The 12,594-nt window shown below is 39.1% G+C and overlaps 2 protein-coding genes across 2 annotated transcripts in view; one reads left to right on the forward strand and one right to left on the reverse strand.

The window, feature by feature from the left end:
- hif1al (hypoxia inducible factor 1 subunit alpha, like) overlaps positions 1 to 4,292 on the forward strand; it is a 15,988-nt gene extending 11,696 nt beyond the window's left edge. Inside the window, exons 8-15 of the mRNA XM_014015910.1 lie at positions 690 to 837; positions 912 to 1,174; positions 1,252 to 1,403; positions 1,892 to 1,990; positions 2,077 to 2,240; positions 2,395 to 2,488; positions 2,581 to 2,698; positions 3,136 to 4,292. Coding sequence (XP_013871364.1) covers positions 690 to 837; positions 912 to 1,174; positions 1,252 to 1,403; positions 1,892 to 1,990; positions 2,077 to 2,240; positions 2,395 to 2,488; positions 2,581 to 2,698; positions 3,136 to 3,188 — 1,091 coding nt within the window. The 3' untranslated portion in view covers positions 3,189 to 4,292. The remainder of the gene's footprint in view (positions 1 to 689; positions 838 to 911; positions 1,175 to 1,251; positions 1,404 to 1,891; positions 1,991 to 2,076; positions 2,241 to 2,394; positions 2,489 to 2,580; positions 2,699 to 3,135) is intronic.
- Positions 4,293 to 8,085: 3,793 nt separating this feature from the next.
- Positions 8,086 to 12,594, reverse strand: part of zgc:152863 (sushi domain-containing protein 6) — a gene marked incomplete in the record, with an annotated part of 9,073 nt that continues 4,564 nt past the window's right edge. Inside the window, 3 exon segments of the mRNA XM_014015926.1 lie at positions 8,086 to 9,295; positions 9,966 to 10,104; positions 11,673 to 11,873. Coding sequence (XP_013871380.1) covers positions 8,974 to 9,295; positions 9,966 to 10,104; positions 11,673 to 11,873 — 662 coding nt within the window.

Genomic DNA, 12,594 nt, shown 5'->3' on the forward strand with positions numbered 1-12,594 from the left:
TACCTGTGACTTTATTTTGAAAAAAGTTTTTAATTAAATTTAAACATTTAAGAGACACAAATGCATGTACAATAAAAAGGAAAACTTATGTAAAAATAGGTTTTAAACCTAACATTTAAATTGTGTTAAAATTTATTGGAACTAAGCTGGAAAACTAAATACGAAGGTCAACATGAGGTTAAGTTATTTTTTGATTTGGTGCATTTTAAATGTATTTATTTATTTAGTGGTTCATTTCTATATTTCTGCTTTTATTTCTAATTATGTCAGTTTTGGTCCTCCATACTGCAGAACTTGGAAGAGGTAATTCAGTGCCTGAATCAGGGGTGTTGGAGGAGGGAAAAATATAAAACATGTAGGACCAGGATTGCCCAACCCTGCACTAAAAAATGTAAAACTTTTGTTTTGTATGTTTATTCCCTCTGCTGGACATGTCAGGCACCGTGTGTGTTAGCATGTTGCATCTTTAGCAGCTAAAATTTGATCCTAGAGCATCAAAAATAAATAAACTAACAGATCATGACATTTGGAGGTTTTCTGTCAACAGAACAGCTTCAGAATTACAGAAGAGAAAATACATTCATGTGTTCATCAGTTTTTCCTGCCAGTGAATTAAAACTAAAACCTCTTTGGTGAATTTTGATTTGAAGTTAAAAGAAAACAAGTTCTTTGTTTTGTTCCCGGTGCAGTGCTCTCCAAAGGTCAGGTAAACACCAGCCACTACCGCTTCCTGGCCAACAGCGGCGGCTACGTGTGGGCGGAGACTCAGGCAACGATCCTCTACAACAACAAGACGTCTCAGCCTGAAGCCATCGTCTGCCTCAACTTCATCCTCAGGTGTTGTAAGGAGCAGGAAGTCAGAGCTGTGACCCGAGGGGACGGAGTGAGAACCTTTCTGTTTCGCTTCGCAGTGCCGTGGAGCAGCCGGACGTGGTTTTCTCCGCTGAGCAGACCCGCTGCAGCTGCCCAGCTAAGACTGAGCTCCTCTCACCGGACCACGCACCGGAGGACAGCGGCATCTCCACCTGCGAGTCCGACGGCGAGCACGCCGCCGGTTTCAGTGAACCTGAAGACCTGGAGCTCGGCAGCCCCATCAAGATCTTCCTGAAGCTGGAGGAGAATCCAGACGAGCTCCTGCAGCTGGCTCCTGACGCCGCCGAGCCGCTGGCAGCGAGTGAGGAAGACTCGTGTCGTCTCTCGTTTCTAAAAACACCACTGATAGAAACTAAACATCCTGTCTTTGTGCCTCAGGTCCAGCTGAGCTGTCGTTTGCCAGTCCTCCCAGTCCTTCCTTGGTGCCAGAGGATCCTAAAGACCTCTGCACTCCAGAGCTGAGGAAGCTCCTCTCACCCATCTTCGACTCCATCAGCCCCTCATCTTCCTCCTGCCCAGAAGCAGCTCTGGTAAATACAAAACTGAAGAACCATTTTAAAGGGCCTGTCACATCAGATTTTTGTTATACATATTAATGCATTTTTAGAAAGAGGACATTGATAAGATATTGCAAAATAAATTTCATGTTGCTTAGATGAACAGTTGTTGAGATATTTGCCTGTGAAGTAACAGGAAGTGATGTCAAAGGGGAATGTCTGCGTGTGAACAGCGTGTTGCTACAACAGCCAAAAACAGACTGTAGAGAAAAATCTGATGTTTCTTTAGATTATTTTGAGTCACTATCAGAGAGATGAAGAAGAGTTAAAGTTTAAATAATATTGTTTCAATAAACAAAAACCAGAGAGTTTATTGTTAAAGAGTTCCCCTTTGATGTCACTTCCTGTTTCACTTCACAATATAAAGACGTTTTCTTTGACTTTGTATTTGAAGAATATGCATGTCACAGGCACTTTAAAGCTGTGAAGGTTGCAGGTTCAAATTCCTTGTTTTGTATCAGAGCCCAGGTAAGCAGGAGGAGGTGATGGACACCAGCGAGGTGGAGAAGTTCTTCACGTTTTGTCCAGAAGTGGCTCAGAAGAAACCAGAAACACTGCAGGTAGGAAGCAGAAAAATCCCTCTTATTGCTCCGATAATGAATAAATATAATTAATTACTAAACGGATGCCACCTGCCTCGGCTCAGGACATGGAGGAGATGGACCTGGAGATGTTGGCTCCTTACATCTCCATGGACGATGACTTCCAGCTGACATTCCTCAGCGCTCTGCCCGAGGATGCCGACAAGCCGCCGTCCTTCTCGTTTGAGAGCTCAGACATGGCTTCTGCAGTGACCGCCAGCAGAAAACGGTGAGTCAGTCCACGACCTAAACTGAACATTTATAACAGGATTTTCAAAATAAAACTTGAACTAAAAATGAAAGTAAAAGCAAGCTACTGTGCAGAAAGATACACAACTTTCTCCAGATAATTGACCCAGTTAATGGTCGTGTTTCTGGTTCAGAACTCGAGACTCTGATGATCAGATTCAGGACAAGAGGCAGAAACCAGAACCGTCCTCCATCGAAGAGGAGCTCCTCCTCAGCCAAAGACTGCTGGTGGGTTTCCAGAACTCTGACAGTCCCTTTATTTAAAGAGTAAATGCACACACCTGTTCTTCTCTCTCACCTGTCATAATCTGGGTTCTCAGGACTCTCTTGAGGGAGCCGACCAGTCAGACCTGATTCTGGACCCGAAGCCATGCAGCCAGCTGCTCACAGATAGAGACCCGGTTCTGGGAGGCGTTCAGGGACTGTGCGACACTGCAGGTAAATTAAAACAGCCTCAGTCTGTGGTGCCCTCTAGTGGTCAGAATTAAAACCTGCAGCTCCTCGGATCTTTAAATCCTGCTTCCTGCAGTGAAACTAAAACCTTGTTGGTGCTTTAAGTCTGGTTCGGTCTCTGCTAACAGAGCTTTTAGTTTCTGAGCTGCAGCTAGTTGGCAGACAGAAGAAGCTTGAATTTCAAACACGTGCAACAAATTTTCTCTCAAAATAGTCGTCGGGGACGTCTCGTATTTTGACACCTGCATGAGAGCTCCCCTCTAACTGAAAACACTCAGAGGCTGCAGCCCCGAATGACCTGAGCAACAATTAAAAATCAGATAAAATCATAAATATGAAGATGGCTGCAGAAATGTGTGTAAAATGTGTGTAAAATAAATAGTTTACACTATGCTAAAGTGTTTTTTTTTTGTCTCCTGCAGCTCTGATGGACATGTTCGCGCCTCGCACCGCCAACCTCTCACCTTTGACCTGAAACAGCTTGAGGATGGCTCCGCCTCCAACAACAACTTAAAACGCACACTTTGAAAGAAAGTAATAATTAATAAATAAACAATTAAATAAATAAATAAAAAAACAACCAAGCCACAAACCTGTACGCACAAGACGTTGTCGTCACTCGTGCCGTCCGATCAGACCCGGTACCGTAGCCGAGCGGGTCGGCCTTGAATGTTTTTTTATTTTAAGTCTCACTGCGACCTGAGCTGGGCACCGCAGACCCGTCACTCACCTGTCGTCAGTGATTTAATGTGAGCAATCTGCAGGTGGTGCTAATCCTGTTTTGTTTTTTACATTCATCTGAAAGAAGTCAGACGATCCGGAACACGATTCTTAGTGCAGCTAAATTAAACACCAAAAATCCATCAAAACAAACAATAAATCTCACTTTTTATTTTATCCAAATGACACAAAAACCATGCGAGTACCAGTGGCATGTTTTAGGACTTTTTATACTCATTTTTTACTGTTGATGTGTTCGACTTTAAATGTCTTTATTCAGAAATCCTGGTTCAGCTCTCGCTGCTTTCATCTTCCATGTGGGCGGGGCTTATTTTAACACTCCCTTTAAGTTGAAGCAATCACAGCAAATTAATCTCATCAAAACAACGCAGCTTCACTTTTTATGATTAAATATATAATTGACTAACTTGATGTACTTAAGCCAATATTAGCTTTAAAAAAAATTAAGTAGTCGGCATATTAATGCTTGTTAGAAATGTGATTAAACTCTAGTATTCTACCTTTTTTTTTGCTTTGATTTGTAACAGATTATACCTCAGACTGATGATGGGTTAGTGTTTTAATGAAAAGATGTGAAGCTTTTTGTTTTTACACAAACGAACCAAATCAAGAATAAATACTGCCGGGTTGTTAATTTCCCACGTGCTCAGAGCTCTGTGCCTTCTCATCATGCAGTGGAAAATAAAAACATTTGTTTAGACTGTTACCTTCACATTAAAAAAGTTCTGTAAATGTTTATTTTCTCTGAACAGGGAGCGGATTAAATACTGTGGTTTTATTCAATCTTTACAGTTTGTCTTGTATGTACTCTTGAACTAAATAAAGTTGTAAAACTGAACATTTGTCTATTTTCTTTAATGTTTGATCACAAAACTATTTGCAGCTGAACATTTGTTTTGATAAACAATATTTAACATATTTTTTTCTTAGTATAAAGTAATATGGAATAAGTATTTTACATAAAATGGCTTTAAATCGAGTAATTTTACAGATACTGAACTGAAATTTGGTATGGTAGTAGCTAAGAGTCAAACTTTAACACATGAATGGAAATCCTGTAATGCCACAAACACGTTACTTTATGTAAACGTATTTTATTTGTTTATGCATTTATTGAGTTAAAATTAGGTTTTGACAGGTGAAAAAACATACTTTATGTGCTTAAATCATGTGAGTTTGTGGCACCACAAGCCTTCCACAAATACTTAATATTAAATTGATCTTAGTCTGATCTGGGGATAAAACATTTCTTTAAGCTGGGATTTTAAATATTTTACCATTTTAGACCTTTTAATTTCAGACATTTTTGTTCAGTAACAAGTTAAATATATTAATTATTTTAGGCATACATATTAAGCCAGAATGTTTAATAAAAAATATTACTCCTGCAAGTAAACAATAACCTCAATGTTTGTTTGACTGAAGATGGATTTAAAGTTTTACCTTTTTGCAGTTTCTCTTCCACCAGTTGAAGAAGTCCTGGCTGAGCGAAAACCTCTCCACACTAAAACAAACAAAACATTAATTAATTTAAAAGTTAAACCTTGAATTGAACTTCAAACATTAAGAAGTACACCAGTAATTACTTCCTTAATTAAAATCATAAACAGTTAATCAGAACAAGTTATCAGCAAAATCTCACAACCTGCTCTCAGCGGAGATGAGGATCAGCCTCGGCCACTACCGCTCCAAATTTTAAATTAATATCTGACTGAGTTATTGTCATTTTTCTTTTTTTAAGGTCAGCTGACTGTGGCGGCCGTCTTGAATCAAGTTTACTTCAAAATTTAATCATCTGTAAACATTCATCTAATGATTAATTACTGCAAGTTTTAATGAAATTGATCCATTGGTTCATAAGATATTGTGCTAACACACACCAACAAGGACATTATGGGACCTATAAATGCCAATTAACCTGTTGTGGTGGCAACGTAATAAATAACTTTTTATCATATTTTATTGGATTAATAAAAAGTCAGTGGGTGTTTTTATATTAAAACATCAGCAAACGTTCCTCAACCTTCCTCCAAACCAAAACAGAAAACTGTAAAACTTCCATCAGACTGTTCATGTGTTCACATGATGATGATGATGATGATGATGACAAAGAGCAGGAAACAGCTGGTTTTAAACCCTTCATTCCGTCCAATTATGACTAAACATGAACTAACCACGTTTGCACAACGACACGCCGGTGAACGTGTTGTCACTTCTGGTAACTTTTCTGTTTCCAACTTGAGTAACTCAAACAGCTTCCAGGAGGTGACGGCAGCTGATGTTCGAGCGTGAGAGAAAAAAAAATTAAGCTAAAAATAAAAAGAACATCTCTGAGCAGCAGTAGGGTGGCGTCATTTGAGTTAAACCGTCTCTGTGTTCCCAGGAAAAGTTTCTTCAGCAGCTGACAGAAAACAGATTTCCTCTTCTTGAATCATTTCTCTGTTTTAGCTGCTGCAGCAGTTTTTAAACAGGACTGACTCTAAAAGATTATCCAGTTAAAGATGCATGTCCAATGACCACTCCCTGAATGTTTCGATACAATCTGCCCAGTGGTTCATGAAATAGTTGGCTAACAGACACTGCTGCCCTCTCCTTCATCTGCAGCTGGTAAACTACAACAATGAGCAGAAAACTGAGGCTATTTTTGAGCGTTTTGAGTGAAAACATCACCGGGGAATCCAGTTTTGAGTTCACACTGAGAAATTTTACGAATGAACAGAGTGAGATCCAATCTGACAGTAAATATTGCTAAACCTGAAACATTATGCTTCTGGTCAAACTAAAAATAAAATTTAAAAAAATCCAATGAGGATTCCCACCGAAGCAGGAAGTTTGAGGGTTTTTTTTTTGTTTTTTTTTTACCCTGAATGTTAAAATAACTCCTCTTTCAGAGAAATCCACTTCAGGACCTGCTGTTAAAACCTTTGTTTGGGGGTAAATATAACAACAACAAAAAAAGAAGCTAAAAATAAACCCAGTTTAAAAACACTCAAGACTTTAAAATTAAATACATGATTTGTCTGTGCTTGAATAATTTACATTTGTACAGTTTTCCATAAACGAAGTTTAGAATCTATGGCAATTTGCTAAGCCAATTGGTAAGCTACGCTAATTAGCTTAGCAAAGCTAATCAACCATAGCAAACACAAAAATGGCTACAACCCAGTCCTTTTTGCATATATGTATCTAATATTTGGTGTGGTAGTAGCTGAGAGTCGTTTCCAACTCAGTGTATAGTCAAAGTTGATCAGATCTGGACCGAATTGACACTGCCAGCCAAGTGTTTTTACCTCAGCAGGTTTTCAGGACACACAGCATTACTGGGATTAATAATAATTTGTTTTCTACCCTGAAATTATTTAAAATTACGTCTAATGTGTTGAATTAGAGCTACTACAAAGTCAACTTAAAGAACAGTCAGCCATAATGGATAAATACAAACAAGTTTTATAATACAGACATATTTAACCCTCAGTGAGGATGAATATGTTTGATGTTAGGCCTAGCGGGCGCTAACGGATGTTAGCATCCGCTAGCTAATGACAACAAAAGTTTAATAACCCAAAGTAACTTTGTAGTACAAAATAAAGTTATTAACAAAACTAATCAGGTTAAACATATTCTTAAAAGTAGTTTTTAACGGTCTTACCTAATTAGATCCTAAAGCAGAGGTCCAGTCAGAGCTGCTTGTTAGTCAACTTCCGGTTAAAGATGGCGGACTGAGGCCGAGGCGGCTAATCTTAAATTCTATTAATCTATGAAACATAAGAACAGAGTGGTTATTTATTGCTATTTTTATTTTACTGTGTGGGATGTTTCATTCAAATAATTTATTTTTAAAATGTTAAATATGTACAAGACCTTTTTAAAGTAAAAGCTGTGTTTCAGTATAAACTGAAACAACAAAATATTAAATATTTCTGTAAAGGTCATGACCTCACAATGTGTTCAGCTGCTGCTGCAACGTCTTAAAAACCCTTCTTGTTATCAAATCTGAATTTACCGTTTTACTAAATCTGAACAGGAAGTGACACGTGTTCCTTCATATTCTTCAGATGTTCCTGATTTGTTCTGAGAGTGAAGATTTCAAAATCACTTCACTATCAACATAACCCATGACATCATTTAACTGTGTGAACTGACCTTCATCAGCAGGAGGAGAAAATCAGATCTGAAAAATCCTCCTCGGGGATCTTTATCTGGGGATTTCAGGGGTTTTTTTTAAAGTTTTTCTAGTGAAACATTTAAAAAATTTTGAATAAACTAATTTTTTTTCCTACTACGCTGAAACTAACAGGTGTAACCAAAAAGCGACCATGGGTCCCCAACAGGTGGACTGAGGTCCATATTCAGATCCAAATGGTGCCCAATTTGGGCCCAGATCTGTTCTTAAATTTGAGTACAATTAAGTATTTTACATATTATATTTATTTATTTTATGCAGAGCAGCTTTTCTAGTATTTAAGACAAATTTCCAGGTCTAGACTTTCACCACAGAAAGATCTAACCCAAAGACTCCATTACTAATGTGGCTGTGAAAGTAAATGAGTCTGATTTTGACTAAATCTTTACATAATAAACTCAAACATTTAAAAATGATTAATAATGATGTTTCACACAAAATACCAGGGTATGATAAAAACACTTAAACATTTATTTACCTTAAAACTCTGTGCAATAATACAAATAATCATCTGTAAATATTACAATCCATATATTAGTTACAATTTGTGGCCATAAAATAAAATATTAAATACATTCAAAGTCTGTCAAGGCATCGCTGCAATAATAATTAAAATATTAACAAAATAAAAAGGAGCCCTGCAGATGAGGACAAACAATCAAAGCTTATAAATCAAAACAGCTTCAGGTTATTTCAGAGAGTTTTAGCACTTTGTGGAAAAAAAACGTGGATTATTTTAATATAAAAACACTCATTAGTCTCCAGTGATTGACTGCCTTTAAATCAAATAAAAATATAAGTTCACTTCTCTCGTCACTGATTGGACATAATAACAGATTTTTTTGTTAAATTTCTACATTTGCTTTACAGATAATTTCCTTAAATAACTTTCCGCGCACAGAGAATCTAAACACAAACGCTGTGCAAAAGTCTTAGACACCAGAGGAAACAGGCACGTTTCTGTAACAGCAAGCAGCCGAAGCCTCGACGAGCCCAGTCACTGAGGGGAGCAGAGGACAAACGTCTCTAAATGTCAATAAATTAATTCTGACCTTGTTAAAAAAAGAAAAAAAAAGCTAAAATGAGCGGACAGCGGAGATGTGTTCGTGCAAATTACATCCACCTCGTGTCGCCTACATTCATTCACACAACAATCAAAAGTTCATTTATTTTAAAAAAAGCACGTCAGTCCTCAGCCAGAGGGCTCTGTGAGCCAATCAGAGCTGCTCTTTCGTCTCAGCCGGCGAGTGATTGGTCCTGACGCCGAGGAGGCAGGAAAAAGTGCAGACAGTCCAGGAGTCCGCTCAGTTCAGCCGTGAACCCCGGGAATCCCAAATCAAGTGTCCTTGTCGTCCGAGACGGAGATGTGGAGACGTGTCCCCTCATTGAGACGGTCTCTGGGACGGGACGACTGCACCTCTTCGTACGGGGGAGGGGGGTTCTCAGAGCTGGGACCCGACCGGGACAGGAGGGGGCGCAGGGTGCCGTCCGGCTGGTTGTCCGGAGCCTCCTGGGCCAGGAGGAGCTGCGTGGGTCCGGGGCTGGAGCAGGGCGGGATCCTCTGGCCCCAGCTGCCGTAAACCGCCTCCTCGTAGGACGGAAGGGAGACGGGAAGTCCGTCCACCATCAGGTCCAACTGGTCCGAAGACCGACGGCCACTGGGAAGAAAAGAGGGCTTTGAGTGATCATCGGGACAAAGAGACAAAGTCTTAGAATTTATGGACAGAATCGGATTTAAAATTGAGGACCATCGAGGACTGGTCTCACTCAGACCCTTGGTTCTTAAAGCCGGCCAGATGAGAAACACCAAGCTGGAGATCTTGAGATAATGATGGGTACAGTTTTGCTAACCCACTAATAGCAGAACTAGCTTCTCTTTTAGCAGATTTGTTTTTTTTTTTTTTTTTTTTTTTTTTGCTAACTTTGGACAAGTACCCCTGGCTGCAGAATGCAAAAAGGGGCGGGGTCAGGTCAGCGTCAGACCCATACCATATTTGGTAATGGCACCATTGCACTCCAGAAATGAAGGGGGCGCTATTTCCTATACTAGCCATGGTATTTTTTTAAAAAACTGAGGCAATAAATCTACAATTAAATTATTGTAGGTTATTTATTATCCAAACATTTTAAACAAAACATATTGAAACAAAAAATGTACGGTTATTCTGTTTTCATTTCATACTCGTTAGGCATTAGCGGAGCTAATTTGCTAACCTAGGCATTAGCTCCACTAACGCTTAGGTTAGCGGATTAGCTGTTAGTGAAGCTAACTTTTCGGTTAGTTGGGGATTTTATTTATTTATTTGGTGTTTTTCAGCTTCTCCTTACCCGGGTGATTGACAGGGGTAGAGGCGGGACTTGATGACCAGGCAGGCAGTGGTGGTGAGCAGGAAGATGGACACGCCCACCGCCGTGGTGGCCATGCTGGGCATCGAGTCGTCGTCGCTGGACTTCATGTTGGGACCGTCTGAAGGGAAAGAAAAAAATAATCAAGTTTAAAAACATTCAAGTTTTTTCTCCTAATATTTCACATCTTTTTGATGTTTTGATATTATTTCAAATTTCCTATTATGTCAGAGATTCTTCAACCTGATTCTGATTTCATCCAGCTCCAGTTGTTTTAAACTCATTTGGTTAGTTTTCAGTTTTGTTTGGATAAAAAAAAAAAAAAAACGCCCCTCTGAGCTAAAATAAAACTTTTAATGTTTCAGTGTTGCAGTTAAAATTATTGAATGAAGTCAGCCCTCATCAGTGTGGGGAAATTTTAAAAAAAAGTGCTTTCAGGATCCGGATCAGAACCGAATCTCCTAATCGGACCCCAAATCTAGTTTTTATTTGTTTTTTTATCTGGATCGGTTTCCATCTGCTCAGACGACACAGAGGAAATATCTCTGCTGGTTATTGTGGAGGCTTTACCCACTTCCTCTTTCTGTGCTGCAGCTTCCTGTTGCAGCACGTTTGACTGAGTGGTGACAGAGGAAGCAGGGACTGGTCTGAGGAGGGAGAAGTTTCTGGTTCCTGTGCAGAAAGTGTCTGAGCGGATCTGGTAAATAGGTCAAAAGATGCTGGTGGTGAAGCTGCAGGAAGCAGAAGTTGCTCCTATGGGTTGCAGAGTTAGAGCTACTGATGCTGCCGTCAGTAAGATAAAACCAGAAATTGTCACTTAAAAAAAATCAGATCTGAAACCACAAACAGCCACGAGGAAGTGAAGTTATTGTGCAAGAAGGAAAACATAATAAATCTAATGTCCACATTTACAGTGTGTTAATGGTGAAAAGCAGCAATAAAATCAGTCTTAAAACATATACTGAGAAACGCTGCGCTGGTCGGAGCTGCTAAGGAAATATTACGTAATGTTTAGAAACATCAAATCCAGCAAGAAATAACTGAAATATTTAGGTTTGTTTCCTTTTGTTCTGAGCTGTGTATTATTTTGCTGATTAAGTGCAATATTAAAAGCGAATCTGGTCTGCATTTCTGCCTTTTTTTTTTTGTTTGTTTGTTTTTTGAATTTCTACTTTTTGGGGAATTGAATGATGGAATTATGCTAACAGACCTTTCTTTCTTCCTTTGCAAACCTTTTGAGTATAAAGTTGATGGAATCCAAACAAAAACTGAAAAAAATATTAGTAAATTCAGGTCGTCTGACATCAATCAGGCTCATATTTTTTATTCTGCTCACCATCAATCAGATGGAAATGTTTTTAGGTGAAGTTTCAGTTTGAATAGAGACATTTAAAATTTGTCAGCAGCATCTGAAACAGAAAAATGAAAATATCTACTTTCAACCCTCAGTTTTATCTCAAATATGACGCAAAAATCGAGCAAAACTCCCTTTTTTGCAAAGGGGTGCCTCAAGGATGTGGGTTTGGTACCCTTTCCTTTACAATCAAACCCACCTTTTTGGGTTCTGACGATACTCAGCTGAGCTGACTCAAACTTTCCACAGAGGAGGAACCATCAACGTTAAAGCAACTCATCCTTTGAAGCTGAACCTTTTGAGTTCTAACAAAACCTGTTTTCTAACATTTGTACCTTTGATGCATTTGGGGATGGGCGGGCTCCACCTGCCGCGATGACACCTGGAGACGGGCGTCACCTTGTTGCTGATGTGGTACCCGGGCTCACAGAAGAAACGGATCAAGCTCTTGTGAGAAAAACCACGGCAGGGAGACGGGTCGCAGCGGAACCCTCCATGTTCCGGTACCAGAGGGTGGGAGCAGTTACTCAGTCTGCCTGCAGACACACAAAAGCATGCGGTTTAAATCAGTTCAGTTACTGCTCCCAGGGAACTCTGGGTAATATTTTACCTGATTTAAACTTCCCTCAAGGTTTGTTTGTTCCTCTTATGGCTTAAAAACCAAACATAAACAGAGAGGATAAACATTCTACAGGAGATTTTCTCTCAGGTTTTCCAGTAGCAGAAACTGGCAGATTAAGAAGTTTCTGAGGTTGAAGCAGAACTTTCTTTATTTTTTTCCCCAACAAGTCAAGATTCTCAGCGTACACAAAAACACAAACGTGGCCAAAATAAGTCACAAAGAAGTGAACGATTTTAATGAAACTACCAGAAAGCAATCATTGAACAACTGAGGGGCATTTGAGGTCAACCAGGTTAAAGAAATAAATGAGACTACAAATCAGTTAAAAGTACAGATTTTAAACTTAAAATTCTTGTGGTAGTAGCTGATGGTTATTGTAAACATATACTGTGAGCACTGAAACATTGTGCAACAGCTTATGGCAGAAGACATCAAAACAAAACAGAAATAAAAATAATAACAACAAAAGTGCTCATTAACCACTCTGCCTTTTTATGCCTCAGTTTTAAGCAAAGATCTCATGTGACCTGTTAGCACTCAAATTATATGATGGAGAAGACTCTCAGCTACTATTACACCAAATTTTAGCTCAATGTCTGTAAAAGGGACAGAGTTATAGCAATAAAGGTAAATAA

Source organism: Austrofundulus limnaeus, unplaced genomic scaffold (assembly GCF_001266775.1).
Source record: "Austrofundulus limnaeus strain Quisiro unplaced genomic scaffold, Austrofundulus_limnaeus-1.0 Scaffold136, whole genome shotgun sequence".
Lineage (NCBI taxonomy): Eukaryota > Metazoa > Chordata > Actinopteri > Cyprinodontiformes > Rivulidae > Austrofundulus > Austrofundulus limnaeus.